The sequence below is a fragment of the Corvus cornix genome, chromosome 3 (genome assembly GCF_000738735.6).
Source record: "Corvus cornix cornix isolate S_Up_H32 chromosome 3, ASM73873v5, whole genome shotgun sequence".
NCBI lineage: Eukaryota > Metazoa > Chordata > Aves > Passeriformes > Corvidae > Corvus > Corvus cornix.
The window spans coordinates 39,863,253-39,890,061 of NC_047056.1; the positions used below are offsets into that span (position 1 = coordinate 39,863,253).

General features: G+C 37.8%; 1 protein-coding gene across 1 annotated transcript in view; it reads left to right on the forward strand.

The window, feature by feature from the left end:
• Nucleotides 1-26,175, forward strand: part of CEP43 (centrosomal protein 43) — a 29,229-nt gene extending 3,054 nt beyond the window's left edge. Inside the window, exons 3-13 of the mRNA XM_039568579.1 lie at nt 10,281-10,334; nt 12,174-12,228; nt 12,873-12,961; nt 14,902-15,036; nt 17,444-17,527; nt 19,001-19,218; nt 21,151-21,260; nt 21,839-21,907; nt 22,642-22,681; nt 23,324-23,417; nt 23,880-26,175. Coding sequence (XP_039424513.1) covers nt 10,281-10,334; nt 12,174-12,228; nt 12,873-12,961; nt 14,902-15,036; nt 17,444-17,527; nt 19,001-19,218; nt 21,151-21,260; nt 21,839-21,907; nt 22,642-22,681; nt 23,324-23,417; nt 23,880-23,954 — 1,023 coding nt within the window. The 3' untranslated portion in view covers nt 23,955-26,175. The remainder of the gene's footprint in view (nt 1-10,280; nt 10,335-12,173; nt 12,229-12,872; nt 12,962-14,901; nt 15,037-17,443; nt 17,528-19,000; nt 19,219-21,150; nt 21,261-21,838; nt 21,908-22,641; nt 22,682-23,323; nt 23,418-23,879) is intronic.
• The last annotated feature ends 634 nt before the right edge of the window (nt 26,176-26,809 follow it).

Here is a 26,809-nt window from a genome sequence, read left to right on the forward strand (position 1 = left end):
GGGTTATCTGTAGAACGGATTCAAAATATTATGTATGTATTTGAAAGCTGGAAGGCACTGTTAGTGAAATGCTGAAATGAATCTTACAAATTATAAACTACCTGCTATGTCTACTGATTTTTCTTCCTTTGTTCCACCTTTCCTTTAACTCTATCAAATATTTTTTCAAGTGGTTTCTGTTTTTCTATTCAGTTTGGAAATCTAGTGGACAAATAAAAATAACTGTAATACCAGACATTGTGGTTCTCCATTTACTATTTGTTTATGTTTCTGACACGGTTTTGAAAAATTAAATGGAAAGAATTGTTGTCTTAAGTGCTTAAGTACAGTGTTGTGGGTTTACTTTAACACAGGTTTGTACTGAAGTGAAAGACTGCTAATGTTTCCAAGCTTCAGGACTTCAGAATGCAACACAATATTCTTTGGGCAGCTGTGGGAATGAATGGGCATGGGGCTCCAGCAGTATCTCCCATGTGTTCAGCAGCAGTGGGGTGGAATGATGGACACCTGTCCTCACAGGCTTGGCCGAGTCTTTAGAGCATCCCTGAACAGTCGGTGCATATGTTTTTAAATCAGCTTCCAGAACGCCCTGCGTTGCCCCAGAGCTGTACATGCTCCCTTGGAGCATTCCTAACTTACAAAATTATTTGTCATATATTGGACTTCACGAAAAATAATAAGCAGTTCAGCGTGGAAAAAATGCCACGTAGTGCTGCAGAATAAGCATTACAATTTATAAAGCTTTATACTTTTTGTTTTGAGGAGCAACAACGAACATGCTTGTTACGAAACAAGGGCTCCAGGAGCCCCTTTTGGTGCTGTGCAGCGCCAGGTGCCCTTGTGGGCAGCAGAGCAGCCCGGAGCCCACTGCTGCCCTGGGGTAGCTGCCCCCTCAGAAGCTGCTGGAGCGAGCGTGGCCCTGGAACGGGGGCTGTTCACTCCTTCAGCCCGAATACAGAGCAGCTGCAGCTGCCAGGTGTAGGAGAGGGGGGCTTGAGAGTGTTGTCCAAGCGCTTCTTGAACTTTGACCGGCTTGGTGCTGTGACCACTTTCCTGAGGAACACTAGGGTGCCTCTTCCAGTGTCCAGCCACTCTCTGGATGAAAACATTTTCCTAATATCTAACCTAAACCGCCCGTGACTCAGCTTCATGCCATTCCTTTGGGTTCTGTCACTGATCACCACAGAGAGATCGCTGCGTGCCTCTGCTTCCCTCACGAGGAAGTTGTAGACTGTGATGAGATCTCCCCTCAGTATGCTCCAGGCCGAACAGACCAAATGAGCTCAGCCGCTCCTCGAATGGTTCCTTGGGTTCGAGCGTGGCGGGAGAAAGGGAGGGACAGGGAGGATCTCAGGGGCCGCTTGCGGGCGCGGTTCAGCCGTTACCGCCGCCCCCACTTTGAACTTCCCGCCCGCCGCCCGCGCTGTCCGTTCGCCGCCGCAGTTTCCAGGCTCAGCGTGCGGCAAAAGCGCCGGGTGGCCGCGGCTTCTCTGCGTCCGCTCTCGGGGCGGTGCTGAGGGCGGTCACCGGCCCGGTCCGCCACGTTCCCTCGGGTCTGCTCTAGGCTGGTGCCTCCGGCGGCGGCGAATCTGCCGGGCCGGTCCCGCCGCTAGCGCGGTTTGGGCGGTTGTCAGGGAGAAGCAAGATGGCGGCCGCGGCGGCGGGAGGAGGACACGGAGCTGCGGGACCTGCTGGTGCAGACGCTGGAGAGCAGCGGGGTGCTCAATAAGATTAAGGTGGGCGAAGAAGAGCCTCCCGCCGGCGGGGAGCGTTAGTTGGCGCTGACGGCGGCTCGCGGCCCTTCGGAGTGTGGGAGGACTGAGGCTTCCCGAGCTTCGTCCCTTCTCACTCCGGCTTCCAGCCGGTGTCCCCGGCTGGGGCGCTCCCTCGGCGTCGCGGCCTGGCGGTGGCGCCTGCTTTCTCCGTGGTATTCCCCGGCCGCTCGTGGTGGAGCTGGTACGAGGGCCCGGGGCCTGACCGTCGCACTGCCCCCGCGGCCGCGGGAATTCGGGATCCCCCGGCGGGCAGAGGGAAGGGAGTGCGGGGCCGCCGCAGGGAGTCCGGCCCCGGCTGTGCGTGTTCGCCCTCGCAGGTACCGTGTGGCCGCAAGAGCTCCCTTGCTGCTGCCAAACTGGCTGGAAGCGATGGGTAGCCGGGCGGTGCGGGACGGAATGGGTAAAGTTAATCCCTGCTTCGATACGGAAAGCTCTTACTGAAAGTTTCAAGCAGGAGTTATTGTGGGTCGCTATTTAAGCACTTGTTCTTCTTGAGTGTGGGTTGCTTCAGCTGTGCCTTGAAGGCTTGCTAACTCTGGAAGCTGTCTGGGGATGCCGCCTGCTTACAGGGAACAAATAATGCTATGTTAAGAAAATACACTGAAGATAGTGGAGTGCACGTTACTTCTGAGTCTATGGTGCAGCCTGAGCTTGTGCCAGAAAGAGTAGGAAAATTGGTTCCATGGATTCTTGTTCAAGTTAAAAAGTTCCCAGCAATAATTATTGTGCATAACAGAGATCAACACAGGTATGGAAGCCTAAAAATAAATGCGTTTCCTTCAAGGCTAGAGGAGAAATGAAGTGTAGCTTTCAGGTCAAGGATGGGGATGTTTATCCACAGTGCTCTAAGTCTCCACAGGTGGATGGATGGTCACTGCTGATATTTCAAGAACAGTTCAACAACTGAAGTGGTTTATGGAAGTGAGAGCATCTTTGTGTGTGTACTTTCAAGTCTGCTGCATTTTGAACTAGTCATACTTTTCAGCAAAATAATATTCAAAACCATGTTGTTCATCCCTTTCAAATGGATGATCCTTATATAAGTTCTGTAAGTGAATGAAGGTTCTCTCTCATAGAACTGTGTTCTGAGTAGCGAGACCTTTTTCTAATAGATGTCAGACAGGCCTTTTGGGCCACCTGTTAGCCACTCACATACTGTTAAACAATGCAAGTATGGTGATAATAAAATTGTAATTAAAAAAGGAATTATAAGGCAATTGGGTCACACTGAGCTCATGAACTGTTGTTTCTTAATTCCCGCCTTTGTGTAGTATGTAAATTTTCATACTATGGTTGCCAGTCCACTGAGTTTTGTGTAAATACATTTGTTGTAGTTCACTATTCTATAATGCTTAAAGTGTGCGATATCCAATATTGTGTAAGGTGTCATTAAGGCAAATGACGTAGAAAAATACAAACTGCAGCCTCCTTGCCCCAGAGTATGTCTCTCTTTAATACAAGGCATTACTGTTTAATAACTGGGATGCTTATGGCTAAGGGTGTTGACCAGAGGAATTCATGGTGGGTTTTTTTCTTAGCTGTAAACCTTAATTGGCATGTGAGTTTGATGACTGTTGATTGGTAGTGTTAATGACTTACAGAATTTGGTCTACTATTACATGACAAAAAGCTCATTGCTGGAAGAATTAAGGTTGAACAAGCCTTCTTAAACTGTCATATTTTAATTTAAATTAGATTATACCACTCACTAAAGGAGTTGCAGTTATCCTTTTATTAAAATTAATTAAACATAGTTTTGTTCAATTGTGTTTATCTATTGTGTGTCAGTATTTTTTTATGTGTTAGAACTGAACATTTAATGTTATCCAAACCATTGCTTATTTTATACTTTAGAATGACCATTTTTCAAGATGGATGAGGCCAGAAAGCTATAATAATGTATTTGTGATTTATTGAAGAAGCTACATTAAGGAGAAAAATATGTGGTCAATGTATAGCTGCATTGGTATGAAGCACTATAGATAAAGACATCTCTGGAAGGATTAGAATTCAAGGGGAATTATTTCAGTGGATGGAATGTATCGGACTGTCACACATTTTGTAACATAATGAGAGTAATTTTTAGAAAGAAACTTAGTGTCATAATTTAGTTTTCTAATAAAACATGATTTTATAATGGGTTGCAGTTTATTAGTTTATTCTTATTCTGAGATTAATTTCTTGGGTGCATTGTTGATGTAAATTACTTGGCTGAAAAAATGTTACTTATGACATTTAAAAAATTTTTTCATGATTTTTGTATTTGTCTTAAAGTTTGAGCACTGGAGTAATTAATAAAGTAATATTGTGAAAACTGGAAGTTGTATAAATGTGTTTGCTGCTTGCATTTGAGGATTTCCTGTATTCTCTAAGCTGCAATATGTGTGTGTGTGTATATATATATATATATATATATATATACACACACATATATGTATATAGTACAGATGTATACTAGATATAGTTTGTTAATCATTGGAATTAGTCTGATGAATAAGACAGCTTTCTAATAAATTCTGTAAACACATCTATAACTGTAGATATTTGTACTTAAGTGAACATTATCACTGTTTCTGTGTGTACAAATAGGAGTGTTCTGTCTTGAGGAGAATGTGATCTTTCTCCTAGGGAAGCTGTCGTCATCTGAGCAAGAGGAGCCATTATGCTTCTTGTGTGTTTGTTTGTTATCTTGTTTTGTATTGGTTTATATCTTTTAATCTCTTCTTTTGGAATAATGTAAGTTTATATTACCTGAATTTTGCATCTTCTCTGGAATTTGCTGTTGCTACAGTTATGTGAGGGGGGGTTAGCATTCCTAATGTCATATGCATAGTAAAGCTTTTGGCCAGCTAGTATTGCTAATTTCTTACTAATTTGCTTCAAAACCTAGACAGCTGAGGTATGGGCAAATGATGTGATGTTAGAGAGGATAAGAGTACTAGTTTTTAATATGAGCTGTTAACTGCATGTGCACAGGTCAGTTAAAATTGTCCCGTTTGCTTTTGCATCTTTAATCCATGTACTAGAATGAACAATGCTTTTAAATGTGTTAGAATTATTAACTGTCACAATGAGCATGCTGGGCACTACAGTGTAAGCTCCCGTTTTCTGCGTGTTGTGATGTGTTGTTTGTTTTAAAGCAGTTCATACCAGAAAATCAACTTATTTCTCGGATTCACGCAGAATCATTTTTTTTTATGCAACATTTATTTCTTTTTAGTTTTATAAGTCAAATATAACAGTTTTTAATTGTTTCAAATTAACTTAAATTCAATATTTAAATGTCAATATGGTCCTCATAATATTCTCAGAGAGGATTCTAAATATGACTGGTTCCACTCCTAGTCCCTGACTTCGTTTGTGCAGGTATGTGCACAATCAATCCTTTATATCACTTAGCCAAGATTTCAAAGTTTAGCAGGCCGTGGGGGAGAGTATACCCACTGAATGCTCAAGGATGAGAACCTTTACAGATTTTGCAGATGGAGATGACAGGGAGGGTACTAGTGACTAATATTGGTAGAGAAATTGCTGGTTATGGTTTGGCACCAGCCTTGGATTTGTGATGCATATAGACTGGTATAGGTTTTTTTCGCGGTGCTCACAGAAGTTTAGCCTGGGTTGATCACCAGCAGTTAAAACAGCTCAATGTTCTGCCATTTCTCTTTCCAGGGTAGTGCTTCTGCTCTGTATCTACCAAGGTGTATGACAGTTCTTTTGGCATTAGGAAGTGGAGATGCTGAGAGTTGTGCAGAAAGGTGCCCATGTGCCACTGAATTTTACATATTCAAGAGATTGTTTATGCTTGGACACTGGGGCTGTTCCACAGCACTACTCAGATGGCAATTACACATCCCTGTGCTTTGCCTGGAAGATCTCTGAGCATTATCCTGCAAAATCTTATGCATTACTTCAGTTATTTCACTGCCCTAAACACGAATGTAACCACACCATCCATTGATGCACATCTTGATAATGATTTGTGAGTGCAAGCTTGCAGGAGATTTTGCACCTCCAGCTGGCCCATTGCAGGTGTCTGAAGTAAGTGTTTGACACTTGCTGAACTTGCCTACCCCTTGTTTCTTAGGGAATACACAAAGTAGCCTGTACTTGCTTCAAAAACTATGTTCAGCTGCTGAAGTGGGTTGAGAAGGGTAGTACCATATGCATTTGGCAGGCTGAAATTTATATTATGGTTTCTGCTAATGGGTCTTGGATGAAAAAAAATCCCAGGACTTGCTTTGCAAAAGCTGCAGAACTCTAAGGGTTTGTAGAAATGTTGAGAGATGCATGAAGCAGACAGCAAGGCTCTGTTAGCTAGCAGACAATGTCATACTCAATTATGCAATAGATGAAAAGCAGTTTATGAAGCTAAAGTGCCCACTTTTTTACCAGTATTCCACAGCATTTGGAGATCAGCGTTGGAAAACCATTCCTCATTCATATGAAATATTGCCCCAGGAATAGAAAGTATGAAGAGAGTTTGATAGGAAAAAATTTATTTTTATGAGATCTCTTTGGAAGGTGTTGGGATATTGGGATTGCAAGTGAATTGTGTAGCTGTACAAAGGAGACAGAATGCAAGGAACAAGCCATATCCAGAGTCTGTGCTTATTGTAAGAAATCATCTTGGTCACTGATGTGCCTACATCAGGTGTAGAAATGAGTTTGAAGTTCACAAGTGTTTTCCTGTTGGAAAACACTGTCTCAAGTTTTGTCTTAAGAAAGTCAGATCTCTTGTTTAAGTCCTGGATAAATATATTCCAGCACAATCAAGGACAAATACTACAAAAAAAAAACCCCCAGAAATTCCGTGGACATGCTAAATATTATACATTTTGGGAGTCTGCAAGTAGGAGGTAGTTACAGGCTACAGGTCATCTTTCAGTCCTGAATGGTCTCTATCTTATCCTTTCACTTTTCATCCTGTATCTGCTATGTGAGATGCTGTGGATGGCTTTACAAGCATACTACTCAATCAGACCAATAACCTTGTTAATGTAGGTGCTTGTTGTCTTCCTATTAAGGGCATATTTCCAAATTAGATAGGCATTTTTTTAGATGCCACCTAAAAAGTGTGTTTGGGGAGCTCTTGAGATAGTAAGAACTGTTACCCCTTTTCCAGGGAACTGCAGATTGAAGGAGCTGTTTTCCTGGACAGTACTTAAGATATGTGTACAACGGTCTCTATCTAGAACAGGGTAAACTTACCCAGGTCCTAAAGAGGAGTACTACAGTTCAGTGCAGAAAAGATGCTTTTTTCATAGACTGCAATTTCTGATTTGTAGTACAGCAATCAGTAATAAACAGTGTTGTCTGATAGGTGTAAATGCCTGGAAGGAAAAGGGGAAATGTAGTTTTGTTTCAAAACACTGACCCATACATTTCTCTAACACAGACAGTATTTGTCATATACAATGTTAGCCTTAGTTGTTTTAGCTAAGATCAGTGAAACCAAATTGCTGTTTCATTGACATGAGCTCTTGCCTGATAAAACTACTTAGGGATAGAAGAGAATGGGTGTCTTTCACAGTCTGAGAAAGAAGTCTGTAGGCTTGATGGATGTAAAAGTCATAGACACTTACTCATCAACATCTGTCTCTGTTGACATAATCCTATTTTATTGAAGACTTAGAAAGAATATGGGTGGGGAATTTGAATATCAAGCTTTGGTCTGCTTTACTACTAGATGGTGTATAAAATTCTCCATGTTGTGTTTGGATTACGTTGAAAACTGCTAGGAGAATGAGGCAGCGTGGAATAGGGAAATGTGGAAAATGACAAGATCTGATTGTAACAATGTATGAAACACAGAGTGGGCTGATGCCAAAGGGTACTGGGGCAAAGACAAATGCAAACCATTCATACTCATTAAAAACAAAAGAAGTGTAAGAAGAACACTGTAAATGGATTAATCTGTGTAGTTATATAAACCTTCAAATCTGCTGGTGGGAGCAAATTGCTGTGGCCATACCTAATGATAGTGATCTCAGACTCTGGTGTTCAAATTCTCTGTGACTGGCTTCAGGTCTTGAAAAGCCTATATGACATTGTCCATCCTACTGGTGTAGTATGATTCATCTTTTAGTAGGGTGATTACTCCTCTGGCCTCAGCTTTGTTATTGTTGCTTTTTATGTTCTTCTGCATGAAGTTGAGAATTACTGCTTTAACCTCACACAAATTCTGGTGTAAGGTTCTCCGTCTAAATTTATTGAGATGATATTTTGAGAATATTTTGCTATGATCTGAGCAGTACCGACCTCAAAATATGACAGTCAGTGTGGTGTTGTAGTAGCGTAAACTTTCCTTGTGGGGATAGTACAGGAAAGTGTTACTTCAAACATTGGGATATGCTCACAGGATTGGAGGGTCGGTTGTGGGACTGTCTGTCTGTGGAAAGGCTTTAGGGTGGTATTCTAGATAATGCAGGTAAGCTAAAGGGAGATGTAAATACCAGTGGTATTGTCTTCTGGTGATCAGCTCCTGACCTTAATTGGGCACTAAAATAAATAAAGGTGAACCAGCTATTCACAGGGAATGGTAACATCTGGGAGAAATTGACCATGTGTCATTAAATGAATAAGAAGAGGAAGAAAAGCTCCTCTATTAGTAATTAAAAGCCGTTGGATTGAATCTAGAGGAGTGAAGCAGACAAACAATCACAGTCAAGTGAAAAAAAAAAAAAAAAGACAGTTGTGATATTGTCCCAGAATCTCAAAAGAGGTCAGACTCTGGATTAGCTGATGTACTGGCAGCTACTTTCAGACAACTTTATTCTCCAGTCCTATGATCCAGACCTCTAGGGGGATTTGCCATTACTCACATTCATTCATTTATTGACTGGTGTGTTTTATTTTGAACAGTTGTAATAGCCAGTCAGGAATGCTTTGGTATTTTTATTATCCTCTTATGCAAATATATTTGGTTTCTGTGGCGTAAGTGATAAAGCCTTGCAACCGTTTCAGGTTTATCTTAGTGACATAAGACTAAATAAACAAGTTATTAGCTGTTGGTTGCAAAGTTAAATGAAAACTGATTTGGTAAGAAAAATATTTAGGTTAATGGGGTGTGTAAAAGGTCTTACTGATTTACAACTGTACCGCAACACTTGAAAGAAGGTAAGAATAATAAATAAATTAGCTGCTTATAAAAGGATTTTCTGATTGAATGCTGTATCCCAGCAACTGAAAAAATGTGATTGCATTGTCAGTATGACCATTGCATATAATTATTGTAAGCATTTTACTCTTCTTTTGGTGAGAAATTCTTTTAGCTTTTTTGCATTATTTTTTGTCCTTCAAAAAGGTGTCCAAACAGGGGGTTCCTTAAAAAGAAAGTGTTTGTTTTTCCCATGAAAGGTGTTTGGGGTTTTTTTTTGTTTGGTTGTTTTTTGGGTGGTTTTTTTTTGTTTGGTTGGTTTGGTTTTGATGTTTGGGGTTTTTTTTTGTTTTGTTGGGTTTGGGTTTTTTTTGCTTTGTTGGGGCCGTTTTGGGTGGGCAGTTACTTTTGGTTTTATTTTTTTGATGGGAGGGAACAGTTACTTCATGTTTAGTACCTCTTGTAATATATATGAGAAAGTCCAGACATTCTTCATATTGGTCTTATTATTAGTGTTGGAAATAAATCTTTGTTTTAAATTCTGCTTTTTTTTTCTGTTGAGAAAACTTTAGTGTACTGTCTTTTATAGTTTATTACTGCAGTGTTATCTACTGATTTACTTCAAAATGTCAGATTAAGAGTTGATTAAAGTGGCAAACTACTTCATCACATGTATGTTATCCATTTGGCACGTTCAGTGGAAAAAGTAGAACTGTAGTGCTTACGAAAATTTTTTAAAAGTAGGCAAGGCTTAAGCTTCAATAATCAAAGTAGTCCTTAGAAGAATTCTGATTCTTTATAATAATGTATTTAGAATCGGGTAGGTAAAACATTACTACCAGGTGTATTTGAATGACTGATCTTGTTCTTTTCCTTGAGAAGTTCTGGGGTTTTGAGTGTACTCTGACAAGAAATCATAGGAATTTGTATATCTTAATGTTTAGTTTTTTAATGGGTTATTATGACCTATTTGTTCATATTTCCTGAATGAATTGCAAATGAAGGGTAGGTGTTTTGAAGCTGCCTGAGAGAGATGGATGTTTAACTCTTGGCAGAAACTAATAAGAGATAACGTAGGTACTTTGGAATCTTTTTATGTACAAAGAAAAGGAGATAATGTAGGTACTTTGGAAGCTTTTTATGTACAAAGAAATAATTTTGGAAGTCTTGTAGCAAATTGTGCTGCCCCCTGCCTTGTTCTCAGACTGGAAACTATTATTTCTCTGCCTGAAGTCACATTGCCTGTAATCTTAAGTGTTTTAATTGCACTGATAGAGATTACAGTCCATGCCAGGTTGCTTGAGGAGAAACAAATAGCTGTAAAGCTACGTGCTAGCTCTTTGCATCTTATGTGCATAGGCAAAACAGTGCTTGTAGAAATGCTATGTTTTTTTTTAATTTGGCAGGCAGAGTTACGAGCAGCTGTGTTTTTGGCATTAGAAGAACAAGAGAAAGTGGAGGTAAGAGAACCTTAAAAAATAAATCAGAAAGAAAAAATATCCTTCATGTGGAATTAAGTATAATAGCTTTAATACTTTCTGTTTGTGAAATGTAGCAAGATAAAAAGATGTATTTCTGCATAAGAACACGATGCATTAAGAACACAAAACAGGACTATCAGGGTGTTTCCTGATGTTTAAAACCAGGAATTGTTAAATAGCCTTTTGATATTATAATTTTAAGTGTCTGTCTCAGCTGGGTTTATATGGCTTCTGTCCAGTTGACCAGAATAACAAAATATTTTCTCCATCAAATACATCTTCTAAGAAAGATACCTACTTGACTGATCGAGATTTTGTCAAATCAGAATAATGTCTTTTGAAATTGAAAATATTATACTGGGGTTTTTTGACAAGTGCATTGTGAAAGCAGTTTAATGCAGTAAAATGCCAAGTGTGCTAATGCTTATGGTATTTCCCATAAGGATGTTGTAGACTTGCTTCAGGGTAATTTGCTTTAACACTTAAGGATGAACTCTTAATTAAGAGATGGACTATGTACTGATACTTTGGCAATATAATAGTATTAAGGGAATGGGATACTATCATGATTGCATAACAGTACTGCTGTGGTATAGAGATACCAGTTTTGTGACCTCTTCTACTGCCAGCTTTGCTCTGTCATTGTATTTTCTAGAACTGGGGAGTAGAGAATGCTGTATGTCCAGCCTCTCTGCTTCAAAAGGAGAGGAGTGAAAAACTGTTTTATTCCTCTACTGGTTCAGTGGTTGTGCTTTTTCTGGGAAAATGCTTAACTGAAACAGACAATATTGGGATGTTAGTAAGGAGGGGAAGTAGGTATTCTATGATATGCGATTCCATATTCTAGAAATTTAACAAAAGATCATTGAGGAAGGCGTGATGGAAGGGTCATATGGAAGAACAGTACCATCTCTTTATGGGAAGCTTCAGCATATTAGCACCCAGAGAACAACCTCCCACGCTACCTGGAGAGTTTTGCTGCAGTACATTTCAGCTCACCATTTCTCAAAAAGCTTACATGTATCATGATATTTTAAATTTATACTGTAGACACTGGTGATACATTAATACTTAACACTACTCTGAATTCTTAAATATTAAGCAAGATTTCCTTTTTTCAGGTAGCACTTTCTTCTGTGTTAGCATTTGCAACTGTAGTGATAAATACCTATAACTGATCCTTTTCTTACCCAGGATATTGATTCCATCTTAAAAATGGCATTTAGAATTTGTTTTGAAAAATCCCAGAACGATTTTGACAAACCCAGACATGGCTTATTGATTTATTTCTGTTTAAAAACTGAAGAGGGCAAATCTAACAAGGGAGAAAAAAATATTTTCATTATTTCTTTGAAGGTCTTTTAATTAATAGAAGATTAGTATTGATTTGTGTACTAGTAATTAGTGTGGTCCACACTTCATCTGGAAGATTTGTAAATTTCCATTTTTTTTTTGTAAAAGGATGGACTGAATTGCCTTAAACTTTGCACTATATTAGAGGAGCAGCTTGGGAAGTTAGCTACTTAGCTTACCTCTTCAGTCATTAGATTAAAAAAAAAAAATCAGTATGCTATCAAGAATTTGGTGAAATTACTTTAGCTCCGAAACAAATTTAATTTGCCTAAATAAATTTATTGCTACGTAGCTTTTACTTGTAGTTGTAGAATTAATACAAAGGTAGATTTTTAAGAAGTGAATTACATAGGCAGGGCATCATTGCAGAGCAGAGTAGACCAAAACACTATCTTGCTGTGGTTTTCAGTTTCTTGCTAGCATGTAGATGACATTAATTACTGTTTGGTTTTTGCTTTTTGACAGAATAAAGCACCTCTGGTAAATGAAAGCTTGAAAAGTTTTTTAGGTACAAAGGATGGTAAGTTCTTTGTTCAGTATATACTTCTCAAGGTAATAAAAAGAGGAGACAAAGGATTAAATCTTTGAATCTTATTAACAGTACAGTCTCCATGAAATTAAGTATGCTTTTGTTTCTTTCAGGTGTCCTAATTACTACTCATTCAGAATAGAATTAAGTCTATAGTTTTTAAAGTTAATATCGCTGAAGTTGCAATAAAAGCCTTAGTTTTTGACTAAGGCGATTAATGCATTGAAATTAATATTTCATGATGACTTACGGTTGTGCTACCTCAGAGACATTCTAGACCAATAGAAAGAATAACCAGTGAAAACTAAGAGTAGAGGTCCAGGAGTGAATGGACATATATGACAAATGTCAAAGCGATGTTTTTAAAACAGCTGAATAGTTTAAAAAAATATGCTGCACATGAATTTTGTAAGCAATCTGTATGCTCTTGCAGTATTACTGGCTAAAATGATTTTGATACAACATCCGAGTTCGAAATTAGAGAGTTGGTATACAAACTTGCTATGAGGTGGTAGTTTGCTCAATGTCTAAACTATGTCCATACTGGAGCCATGTGTGCTGGTGTTAATGTTAAATCTTTGACACAAGATATTTTTATAACTGGTGTATTTTAAGTCTTCTCATTTTCTTTTTAGGTCGCTTGGTAGCAGGTCTTGTTGCAGAATTTCTACGATTTTTCAATCTTGATTTTACTTTAGCTGTTTTTCAGCCTGAATCAAGCACAGTAAGATATACTGGTTTTGTTTGTATGCTATGCTCACTGTTTGAAGTGCATGGCAATGAATGCAGAAGCTATGGCAGATTTGTTTAAACCACTTACTTGTGTCTATTAAAAATAATTTTTTTAATGCTTTGTCTGTAAAAGGTACCTAGTGTCATAAAGACACATTTTTCAGGAAAGTGGGCTAATATGACTATTTCTTTTTATCAAAATCAATGCTAGATAATAATTTAATTTTCAATTAACAAGCTGATAATTTTTGTGGGATCATACAATAGTATACAAATCCTGCATACTCCTGCAACATTTTGCCACTAACTTTACTATGTCATAATATTAAGTTGGTATTGTTACATGAAAATTAAAATAATGTCAGTCATCTACTTTGAGAGAAATTTCAGTGACACAAAGGACTTAGTACAGATATACTTGACAAAAGTGATTGAATAGAATAGTTCAGTGAGGAGGGAAATACAGTGATCACATGGCACAACTGATTGCTTTAAGGCTTTAGATACTGAATTAGGGGGTTTTCATCATGTTTGTCCCTTTGTCTCTTTTTATGATATAAAGGTTTTAATAACAATTTTGGGTTTAAAGCAGTTTCATTTCATGGCAGAATTTTTCATTACGTCTCAAGTACTTTTTTTTTCTTGAAGTCAGTTTAAATATTTAATATTATAAAAATCCAGTTTTTTCAAATCGATCAATTAGTTGACTTCTATTTCTCAGAACTTCATGTTTCTTTTTAGGGGCTTATTCAAAGAAAATCCCATACAACTGTGTTCTTTGCCAAATATCCTTAGCTAAATTAGGTGATTTATTACCAGAACACATCTGTACAAAGATTCATGTTCATGCTACCAAATAGAAACAAAACCAGCCACGCTTTGTGTTGTGTTGCCGCTCACTCTGGGGAGCAATGCTTCATTTGCATTGTAAAGGCATCTCATGCTCTTTGAAACACCCCCTTCTGTTTTCCAATAAGTGTGTCCATTTCACCTATTGCAGTGCATAAAGGAAATTTGGCCAAAGTTAAGTAAGCTGGCCAAGACTGCTGTGTATAGTGCTGAGAGGTTTGACTTTGTCTTTCTCTACTAGCTCCTGGCTCTGAGCAGTTTCTTGTACTGTCTCTTTAATCACTGTTTCAGTGTGTTTCACTAGTGGTGGCTCACTTCAGTATTTGCTTGACCAGTGTTCTGATAGGAAGTGTCACTATATGATCATAAGAGATAAGATAAACTGGTGCCCTTTGCAGTTTTGCCATCTGGGGTTGTGCTAACCAACCTGGGTTTGCTGTAGCGTTCTGCTTCTCCTATAGTGTGAAGTTGAGTTTGAGAAAGTGTTGTTGGGGTTTTTTGGATGATACCAAATTGCTTTCGTCCCTTTTTCTGTCCAAACCTCTGTTGTTTTTAAAGTGGAACAGGGACCGAAAGTAAGTGTTGACCTATGCAAATGTAGTTCCATATGCACAGGAATGGCAACTCCCCATCATCCATGAATTTGCTGGAACCAGTGGCTGGGTGTCATTGGATCCACTCTTAAATGTAATAGGCTAAAGTAACTTGGCCATATAAATTCTTAAATCCCAAAGTGTGCTAATGATGACCTCTTGCATATTTAAAACAACTTTGCATGATCTGTGACAAGTTCAGGTACAGATCAGAAGTAAATTATGCAATAGATGGTATCTAAAAGAGGTGTAGATGTGGCTCTTAGGGACATGGTGTAGTGGTGGACTTGATGATCTTAAGGGTCTTTTCCAACCTGAGTGATTCTATGATTTTATTACTTTAGTCCACAAGGAACAAGAAGTCATAAATAATCACTGTTTAGTCAAAATAGAGCTGTGTTAAATAAGACTTTTTTATATTACAAGATACATATTTTGTTTTCTGACAGTTATTTCTGTGTTGTGATTCTTTTTTTCTATTGTCCCCCAGCTAAATGGCCTTGATGGTCGAGAAAACTTAGCCCGAGATTTGGGAATTACAGAAGCAGAAGGTACTGTGGGTGGTCCCCTGTTGTTGGAGGTTGTTAGGAAGTGTCAGCAGAAAAAGATTCCAGGTGGTGGAGAAGTAAGTAATATTAACTTGGAATGTCTTTCTTTATAATTCTTTATTCATTTTTTTTCAGTGATGAAAAATAAACTGAAATTACAAACACTTGGCTATTGTTGTACTATTATAGTGTTTCAGGTCTTTATTATATTATGCCTTCAACTTATCAGAGAGATAAGAGATAACTTTATGATTATTACTTTTAATACTACCCTAGGGCTCTTTATTAACATTCTGCTACAACATAGTAGCACGGAGTGAATGTAGATAAATGACACATAACACTGTGTCACTTATTTTCTAATTTCTGGTGTGGTTTAATAACACTGTTATCTGTACCTGTTTTCCTTGGCATACTTCTAATTTTAATATGACCTGAAAAGACTCAAATGAGTTTTGTCAAAAGCCTTAAAGGTCTTCTGAAAACATATGTACTTAAAATTAAATATATCAAAGTATTGAACTGCTTCAAGGCAATGACAGTAGTATTTGAATGGAATAGATAATTAATATGTTGATTAAATGAATTAAACCCAACCAATAGCATTTGATTGTGACTTGAAAGAAAGTTCTCTACACCCAGGATGCATTCAGTGTTCAAAAGAAAGCTTAAGTTCAGAAGGAGTTGTCATAGACTTCTTAATAGCAATTTTCTGTCACACAGAAGGGGGGTTTCCTTGAGCCCTTGGTGTTTGATCAGTCTGGGAATGCCCCAGGAAAGCCAAGACCCTTGTGCCTGGCCAGTCTGTCCGTGTCCTGTTATGGGGACTCCAGTGAGCAGTCCACTGCATGGTAGGCTGTTCAGCTGACTTGCAGAGGCACACGTGCTGGCACTGTATTGGAGTCAAATCCCTTAGGACAATTTAGAAAGGGAGAGCCCCTCCTGGATCTCCTCACTCAGCTGAGCATGGTCTGTGCTGCTGGCAGCTGGTAGGAAGGACTTGTGCTGAATAGTTTACGGAGTAACACACTTGATTGATAATCACACTGATAAGAGAAAATTGTGACAGGCTGAGGTGTGAAGATTGTCAGTGATAACAACAGACTGAAAAAATGTATTTAAAGCAATATACAGACAAGCTCTAACCACCAATAAAAGCTAGCTCAAGATAATTGCTCAGCATGCATCGAATATGGTCCTTACCCAAAGGGCACCCCAGTAGTGGAGAAGACAGGTTCAGCTTGTCAGCTGATCCCAGAAGTTATGATGGAATCTTCCATAACTTCTCCCTGTTCTTAACTTTTATACTATTTCTTTACATTTAGTTGGAGCTTGAGTGACTGGTAGTCATACACACTTTTGTTAATGAATGGTGTAAAATTCTCTTGCTTCACTCTTTAAGAACAGTCAGTAAAATACAGAGCGCATGCTCAGTGAGGGGTGGTTGTACCTTGGAGGTGGGTAACTTTGGGATGGAGGTGTGCGTTGTTTCATTATCATCTGAGTAGAGTGAGTTTGCCACAGTTGCTGGTTCACAGCAGCAAGACAAGGTCTCCATCTGCCTTGGCTGACAGCTGCTCTGTGGTTTGCCAGTTACATGGTACCATCAAGTTGTTGTCCTTGCAAGGATTACTGCAGAGCCTGGATGCAGAGTCTTCACTCTGCTCCACCCTGTTTTATCCCTCTTAGAGTGTGCTTGGGGATGTGGGCTACCTGCTGTGTGGAATCATCGTGGAATGTATTTCATGCAGGCCAGCTACGTTCCATCCAGGAAGTAGCAGCTGCATTTCATCCTGTGATTTCCATACTGTGTGTAACTACAACTTCCCAGTTTTCTCTAGTTCTTCTCTCAGTTGTCTTCCCACACATGGTGTCAGGGTTTGCAAACTGTGGGAGTGCAGATGGTAGCCTTGTTTCTTGTTGGATGCAATTATCATAGAATCAGAGAATCACTGAGGTTGAAAGAGACCTTTAAGATCATCCAGTCCAAGCATCAGCATAGCACCATCACTGTAACCCCTAACCCACAGCACCCAGCACCAGATCCAGATGCTTCTTGAACACCTCCAAGGATGGTGACTCCACCACCCCTCTGGGCAACCTATTCCAGTGCCTGACCACTGTAACAATGAAACATTTTTTTTTCTAATACCTGATCTGAATTTCCCCTGTCTCATCTTAAGGCCATTTCCTCTACACCTCTCACTGCAGGCATGGTAGAAGACACTGGTCCCCACCTCACTACAACCGTCCTGAGCCTCCTCTTGTTTATACTAACTCCCTCAACCGTTCCTCTTAGGACATGTTTCCTATCTCCTTCAGGAGCCTTGTTGCCCTTCTCTGGACGTGCTCCAGCACCTCAATATCTTTTCTAGTGTGAGGGGCCCAAAACTGAACGCAGTAGTTGAGATGCGACCTCACCAGTGCCAGTTATTACAAAATTAAATATATATTTTTAATAAGGGCTTATTTGAAACTTCTTAGGTGGCTCCAGTTCTAAGTGACAGCCAGTGCCCCACATCAAAATCATCTGATGGACGGTCAAGTGCACACTCTATACCAAATAAGGTAAGATTATATATAATGAAAAGCTTTGTAACATACATGAGATGAGTAAAAGAGAGAACTCCTATGAAACTGCAGATATGACAGCAGTCATGTAAATGATCTGCAATTTGAAAGTATTTGTTCCACTTCAGCAAAACTTTCATATATGTGATTCCAAGCAAAGACTAGCTGTTGTGCTTATACTTTGACATAGTAGCAGTTTGTTCCCTCAGGGCCCAGAACAGAAAAGTAGCTGTAGCTTCCCATTTATTGTAGTCAGGCTATTAAGCTCGTAATTTTCAAAAACAATTCTGTTCCTCTAGGATAGGAAATTAAAGTCTTTTTATTACTACTACTTACAGGTTTAAGTACTTTTTCCTGCCCTCAAAAACTGAGCTATTTCCAGCAATTGAATGTTATTCTGTGACTGAGATAAAATAACCTTGGTGTGAAAAAGACCTACCAAGGTGATTTTAACTTTCATGGCCTTTAGTTTGAAAATTTTGCTTCAGCCTTCCAAATGAAAGTTAATGACTGATAAAAAAAGTACTTCAGACAGTACAACCTACATATTGGCTGTCTGGATTAAATAATACTTTTTGTTTTGTTTCAAAACTGTGCTGCTATTAGTTTGTAGAAAGGAAGCTAATGTAATAAATCTTTTACTGGCTTAATTTTAGTAAGTCTAGGAGAAAGTAAAAGTATCAGTACTCCTTGCTAGGTGGTAATAGAAAAATATTTTTCTTTCACTGCACCTTGATTACCTAGGTAAATTAGAGTATTGTTCTTTGGGCCAAAAAGCCATGCTAAGTTACAGCTTGAGTTGTATGACTTGATGTTAAAGGTTGCACATGGAATTGTCCTTACATTGTAGACTGTAGGTGTGAGCCATAAGCATTAGAAAAAGACTAAAAGTTATGTACTTTTAAAATCTCACTATTGTCAGTTTTGGTTTTAGTATTTGAAGAGAGAATATATCAGTAACTGCAGTTTTCTTATGCTTATTACTTTAAAACCTGATACTATACTGCAGAGATTACCATTTAATATGGAACTTAGAGTAATTTTCATGGGTTTAAATTGATTTCTTTTGAAGGCAATGGCTGTAACTAGGAACCTTTGTTTGTTGATGTGTTGTGAAATAACATGAATAAAGCATAAGAATCAGTCTGTCTATAGATTTCTTTATTTGATAACCAGGATACTTTTAAATGGTTTGCTTTTATAATAGAAGTGATGTAGATAGCATAGCAACGCACAGGATGGAACAAAAGATTTTAATGGCAGCAACAATAAAGAACACTTTCTAAAGTAATGAAACAACTTTTTTCTGGTGTGATCCTTGATGATGCTAATAAACTTATTAGTACTTCTCAGGAATTTGAGGTAATATTTTAAAAAGTGATGCTAGGTGTATGTAATGTGTTGGGCATTTATGTATACACTTAGAGTATTATGTGACATGAGTACTTACTCCATTCTTTGTCTTTCAAGGCTGCTGACAAGATTCAGAGTGATACAAGTGTCTCATCAGGGGAAGCAAGCAAAAGAAGTATTCATTTTCTGCCTAATGAAGCAAAACTAGATCCTCAACTAGAAAACAAAGACTTGAATACCAAAGAAAAAAGTGATCCAGTTATGGATGAAGATGATGTAGAGGGAGATTCTTTCTTTGATGACCCTATACCCAAACCAGAAAGAACTTATGGCTGGTAGGTAACATAGATGTTCTACTTAATATGTGGTTTATTTTATCTTCTGTATGCTTGCAGGCCTTTGAGAGCTATTTGTTACTTGATTATTTGCAATTGTGTTTAGATCTGTAACATTTTGTTTCTGAAGTATTCATTTCTCTGATTCTGTTCTATTCTATGCACAGTGTCCTCTGGGATCTCTTGGATGTAATATGAGTAGAGAAACCTGTGTCACTTTAAGGTGCATCATTTAGGGTATCTAATATCCTCAGCCTGTTTCTTGGGTGGAGTGAACATGTATGAGGCACAGACATCAGCATTTCTTCTTGCAACAGAGCTGCAGAGGTGATCTATACTAAAGGAAGTGGACAGTGACAGGAATAGTGCATTAAATACTTGTACGGCTTTGTAAGGAATACAAAAACCACTTTAAACTGGCTTCATAGGCTGCAATAATAAGGAAGTTTTCTTACAGATGAGGGTTTCCTCTTCACGTTGCAACACCTTTTGTGTGCAGTTCTGTGTTTTCAGTGACTTCTGTGTATGTCAATTTTGCAGATGCATCCAAAGCACGTGTTTTATTGTTCATCTGTGGAATCTGATGACTGAAAAATGCCATTTGAAACAAGAACTAGTGACTGAACTGTGCAGCAGCTTTGTTACAAAACTGAAAAACCTATCTTTGTGTTACCATGTTGAGTTACCTTGAAGCTTAGCTTAGATAGCACTATATTGAGAAATGCTGCAGGATCACTTCATGGTGTTCTTTTGCTGTGCTCAAGTAATAGAGAATTGCTTCAGCTTAGCAGACATTAAGAAGAGGTTGCAGAATCATTTGTAAGTCAATACAATTAGTATTTTGTAGCACATAGTGTTATTGTGATGCAGCTATTACAGTAATACCCCATAATAAGGTTTGCTGAATATGTTAACAACAAATGAGCTAGAATCTATTTGTAGCTGAGCTGTGTGTGCTGAATCGTTCATTTTTACCTTCCTGGCAACTCTTCTAGAGGGCAAAAAACCCCACATTTTCAGGTGGAATTCCCTTTGTGGTATGTTGTGCTGGTGTACTCAAGTCCCAAGGGGTAAGTAAATAGGAGAGCTGCCAGCACTGCTTTCTTTGCAAAAAGGTAATTTCCTTATTGAAATCTTGCCTGTTCCTTTAAGATGGTTTCAGTGGAGAGAAAAGGAGCAAGGAGTTGCTAATGACAGTGTGAGAGATGGTCGAGGGTCTCTAGGTCTCTGACCCATTGTTAAAAATTTTGAAGCATTTTAATGTGTGATGTTACGCATGATATTTTGGTGGTCTAGATATAATGAATGATTCAAATTATGTCCATTATTAATAGGAATAGAATCAAAATAGTAAACAGTTCTGGCAATACTAAATGTGAAAATCTTGGTCTCTTTTAATTTGCATTTCTTCATCCTCTGCTTGTAAATAGAATTCGAACCAGGTAGTGGGCAAAGGAACTTTAACATGCAATGAGTTCTGTGTTCCTATAACCGAGAGGTTTTCATTCTGTGAACTGACTGCTCTTAGAATTAATAGCTTCATCAGACGTAATCTCTTTTAGATGTAAAACAAACTAAAGTACTGATTTATATCTGAATCTTTTTTCTTTTGGCTGCATTTACATGTGGGAATGATGAAAGGTCCCTAGACATAAATAGTGATGCTGATGATGGTACTCTGTCTGTGAGAGAAGACAGGCAGAAGTCTTTGCATGGGTGAGAATGTGACTTTCTCAGTGAATGTTGTGGTTGACACTTGTGCCAGTGAACTGCCTACTGCTTTTAAGGTTGCAGTGTGAATAGTCCTTTTCCCTTTCTCTTTTTTGCTGTAATACTGCTTTTCTAGTTTTATGACAATTTGATAACAGAAAATAAAATAATTATGCATATTTTACAGCTCTGTGGAGTACTTATTTATTTGGTTTTTTACAGGAAAACTGAGGCTAATAAAGGAGGAGGTCTAGCATCCCTTTCTGATGCACCACCTCTGAAAAGTGGGTTAAGCTCCCTGACTGGTGCACCTTTGCTAAAGGAGTCTGATAGTAAGTTTTCATATGTTTTTGTGGTTTGATGATTGTAGAAGGTATTTCTGTAATGAAATGAATAAGCTATACGTTCAGATGGAAATATTGAGTATGTGGCCCCCTTCTGGTTGTAATGTGCTTTACAGTAGTGCTTTCTTAGTGAGCAATGGCGCTGGTTTGGATATATTGTGCTACCACTGGGGCATTTTATGCTTTGGAGCATGAAATACTTATCTACATCCCTTTTTTTTGTGTGTATATAAAGCAGTGTATAATTCTACTGCTCAGTTTTAAACTGAAATTGGCTTACTCCTTTGTATCATCTTAAGTTATTTGTATCAGTTCTTTAGAGGTATTTGCTTTCATGTTGTAAATCCCTGAGTAGTGGGAGATTATCCCTGTTTACTCCTCAAGTTTTTGAATGTTATCAGAGTTCAACTCTGAAAATTTAATATGATACTGCTATACTATACTATAAAAGTACGTAAGGCTGTTATAAAAGAATAATTGTTACAAATGTTTGGTTGGTGTGTGTAAGTGGGATCTTATTGAAGAGTCACAAGTCAAATTTCAGATATAAGTGCTTTTGTTTACAGATTTGGATAGAAACTCTGTTTTGAAAGACCTGCGGTTGGTGAATGCAAAGCTGGGATCACTAGAATTAGGCAAGTAACTGCTAAACATGAGGAAGCTCTGATATTTTTGGTTGGCCAGAACTGATAAATTCTGGCCCAGCTTCTTAAAGGAATCTGAGAAACTCAAATACACATATTGAACTAAAATCTTCAGCTTTAACTTATGTCATTCTAGTTAACATATATTGTGAAGCTTAATGTAGTTAAGAGCAAGATGTGATCTAAAGAAATACAGAAAAGTGAAAACTGGTGTCTTATGGATTAATATTTTACACATGGAGCAAAAATTTGATTCATTCTGTACATGCATTTACTAGTATCAAGTGATGAATTTTGTTCTTGAGGTTTCTACAAAAAGAGCAGGTTTGTATTTTTGGTAAAAATAGCCCAATAAGTATTACTGCTTTTCAGTGGCATGTTTATTTGCCTTCCACACCTTTGAAAGTTGCCTTGCTTTTGGTGCAATAAGAAGAAGGTGTGAAGGAAGAATTCTCTCAAGATATAGCTGCCAAGTATTTAAGTTTTGTATTCAGCAATGCAGCTAACGTCCTGAAAACATATGTTCAGTTTTGAAACCGTTTATGTTAATACTGAGATTAATTGATGACAAAGATAACTTGTCCTTCTAATCTGCATAAGTAATTTAATCTACTCCCACTTTTTCTGGTCATCAAACCATGTATTTTAGTGCAGGAATAGATGGGGTTTTTTGTGTTTCCTGAAGAGAAAACTTGTTTGATTAATAGCTTTTAAACCTTATTTAGGAAATGGAGATGATGATGAATATGCTGATGACTTCAACAGGTAAGAGAAGGATGATACCCAGTAGGATAGTATTTTATGCACTATAAGCATATGCACTAGCATATTTGAATTATTTCATAATATGTCAGACAGTCACTATCACTGGAATCTCTCAGTATTTCTGAACTGCTTTAAGCTTCAGTTTGCTATTTTAATACATTTACTTACAAGTTAAAAAAACAACCAAGCCAGGTCCCTTTTTGTATAGGGATAATGAATTCCTGAAAAACCTACTGCTAACTCTCGGATGATACTATTTTTTTTTGTGGAGGGGGTTTGAGGTTTATTTCTTTTTTTCTGAACCATGCACTTAATAATGTTTTAGCAATTAATGCAATTATAATAAAATCTGGAAAATAAAGCATCATGAGTAGTCAGTAATAAATATTTAATAGCCTTATGCTTATGATGTGGAGGTATTGGTGTTGTAAACTGCATGATCAAGGCCTAAGTATTTCTCAGTATTTACTATGGCTTCATATAGGCAGGAAGCCTTTAGTTGTTATGGGCTTTTAAGTAACTTCACATCTAACTTGCTAGGAAGTGAAATTCCAATCAAATGTCAGGTATGAAGTAAATGTCATACGTGGATGTTTGATAAGGAAGTCTTATTTCTGTGCTTATGGTTTTCTTTCTTCTTAGTACAAGTCATCGCTCAGAAAAAAGCGACATCAGTATCGGTGAAGAAATAGATGAACTTTCCGTGGGAACAGAAGAGTCAAATGCCAGTGATAAAGTATGATTATTTTAAAATTGTTTTTCTTTTTATTCTTCTGATCTTATCTTGACTTGGTTTCCAGCCTTCTGTGAAGTAATGTGCCATTATCCTAAGTTCCTAGGTTATATGTTAAGGTTGCATTATTTGTTATGTTCTGTGTTTTACACTTAGTATCTGTGCTAAGTTAGATGCTATACTGATTTTAAAAATCCCAACAAAACACAAACCCTGCAACAATTGTTCAGTAGTACAATTCACTGTGCCTTTCTAGGTGTGTAAAAAGTATTTGAAACTGGTTCATGCCCAACATATAAAGGTTTACCGCAGTATCTCAAGATCTGTCTGAATACCTCCCAAAGGATTGAGTAATCTCACTGAAAGCTTGAGGCCAAAAGGTATATGAAAGCATATGAAGGAATACATGACATAATACTTACTGTTTGTGTGATTTCTGAGTTTGCAATTTTATTTATTTTCCAGCTCGAAAGCATCACACAAGACCTTACCATTTCTCAGTTAAGCGACGTTGCAGATTATCTAGAAGATGTGGCGTAGAATTGGACAGCAAAAATCTTTCATTGTGCTCGACTAGAAGACTGCTGTGGACTATTAATTTCAGACAATCACCTTTTGCTGGAATGTCCACTCTATTTGTGCCTTGTGTTTCAAAAAGACTGTAGGTGAAGAAGGTTTTTAAATACTCTTAACAAGAACTAAATGAAACAGTGTGTTCCCATTTGAGTCTGATATCAGAATTACTTTCTTCATTTGGCTCAGCCAAACCTTTCACAGCAGGAGGTGGATTTTCCAAGCAGAATGTCCATTGCTGGCAGTGGACATAATAAAAACCAATTGACAAGAGAACATCGAGAAAGAGGCATGTGGCAACTTGCACTGTTATTTTAACAGTCAGATTTTTTTTTTAAAGATAACCAAAGCAAGAACCTTCAAAGGTAGTGGTTCAACTCACACTTCTTTTAACACAATCTTGTCAAGTCAGCATGTAGTACATATTTATGGTAACTCTAGCCACAATACCTAATTCCTCCAGACTTACTTGAAACAGCTGTTTTACAGACTCTTCTGAAAGTTGGACTTTACCTTTTTTAAAGGCATATTAAACTGAGAGTATCTAAACTCTTAAATCTAAATTTAGCTGTATTTAGGAGCTAAATTTAGCACTAGTCTTAACTCAGAATATTCTTGTTTCAATATGTTTGTCAGACCATTGAAGTTAAGACCTAAGCTGTTTTTATATATGATAAATTCATCAATGTTATCTGTTGTTAAATCACGAAAAGTAATTTTGTAAGGATTCACAAATCAGTAACTAAATCTCATGGGGTTTTGTTAAGTTTTTAACAGTGTGTAATACTTAGTGGAGCTTTTATTATTGAGGGCTCTTCATGTGCTGTAAGATCACTTTCATTCTTGAAAATATTTTAAGTAAAAATGGGCGCCAAAAAATGAAACTACTAAACTTCTGCTTTTCAAATTCTGACTGCTGTACAAAGTTAAATGCAAATATTTTAAAATACCGTACTGAAGACATTATGGACACTAAGTTCTAGCTAAGAGCAAATTCTTGTATTTTCATGATACTCTTGTGGAAGAGGGTCAGTCATGGAAAGGTTGAACAGTTCTTTAATGATGCTGTTGCAAGTGGCGCTGCTATAATGTGGAGGTCATGGACATTTGTAATACTGAAACAAAACTTCAAAATGTGCACTTTCTGAACATTGTGAACACATCTGGAAAATAGACATGTAAGTGAATATAAATAATTTAACTTTTTTTCTTTTTTTAGACTTTGTAATTTTCTTGTTCAGGAACACTGTTGGCCTGTTGTCAGTAGTCACCACAGTGGAAGTAGCATGCTAAACTAAAGCCATTGGTTAAGCATATAAAGCTGCTACTGGCACTGGAAGATGACTTAAATATTTTTTTGCACTGGGCCAGCAGGCCTGGAGCAGTGCTGGGAAGTTAGGCTTGTACATTACATAAATGATTTGAGAGGAGACAGAAAAAGTGTGCCTTTTATTTATGTGCACCCCAAAAAAAGCCAGCAAAAAAGCATCAGAGTATTTAGTCATGGTGTTAACTTTTAACTTTGTGCCATATCTTAGCAGCTGAACACAGAGGAGAATTTTTTTCACCCCAAAAAGTCAATGTGCCATAACTTCAAATAGAAACAATGTTGTAACACATGATATAGCCTGTGTAAAAATTCATTTAAAGGTAGGGGAACCTGTGCCTCAAGATACTGTGTATGGAAAAGTTTGGATTGGACTTTTTTATCCCTTTTTTCCTTTTTTTTTTTTTTTTGTTACAAAGAGCATCAGCATGTCTGAAGGAAATAAAACTCCACATGAACAGTTGTTCTCTGGCATTCATTTTTAAGGTCTACAGAATAATGCAGAGGCAGTGTTGTTTGCTTTCTTACATGCCTTGGGAAAACATGATGTTCCATTAGCTGTAGGATGTGTGGCAATTTATCATACCAAAAGAAACCAAAAGTTTATTAAAATATTTCTAATTGCATTTGAAGATGTGGCCTTTTCAATAACTAATTAGATATTTTAAGTGTTAACATGACTTGTGTTAACAGCCAAGTGTTGTTCTCTTACCTTGGGAGTTAATTGGAGACCTTGCACTTTGGCTCTAATTGAAGGAAATACCAAAAAGTGGCAAGTCTCTGTGCTGTTCCTCCTGTGAGCTTTTACTGAATTGTGTATAATAATTCAAATTGTAAAATAAAGCTATTGTGCTGGCTAAATTGTGTTTTGAGACTTGTTGAACCAGAAATCTTAACATTTAGGTAAATTAAGAAAGCTCTGTGGGATTTGAGGGGTTTTCATGAAAAATTCTTTTTTTATAGTCCAGTCTGCAACTGGGAATTCTTTTAAGCCCAAAGGATCTTGCAGTTCCTGATGATGAATCTGGTTAAGACTTGACAGAATTACATTAGTGGCATCAGCCCAAGTTGTCAGATGGTTTGTGATTCAACAAAGGAAAAAAAAAACAACAATCTTGGTTGGCAAAATTTTGTCTTGTTTACCATTGTTAGAGGTATTTAAACATAAGTCACAAGTTAAGCTCTCTTGAATGCTTGTTTCACTGTATATTTCAAACCATAGTGTTTAGTATTTCACATTAGGCTTCTCCCTGAAGGACCAATGTAGTTGAGTACCCCACCTCAGATGTGTTAGAATTAACAACCAGAACCCTGTCATAAAAGATGGGAACATTTCTGTGAGCAGAGAAGCAAGTGTCTGAGGAGGGCACTGATGACTGCTCTGTGCAGTTCTGTATCAATTAGGTCTGGTTAGAAATACCCTGTTTTGTTGGAATTTTTTTAACAAATTCTGTGATCTTTTCAGAAGTACAAATTTAAGGACTAGACTATGGCT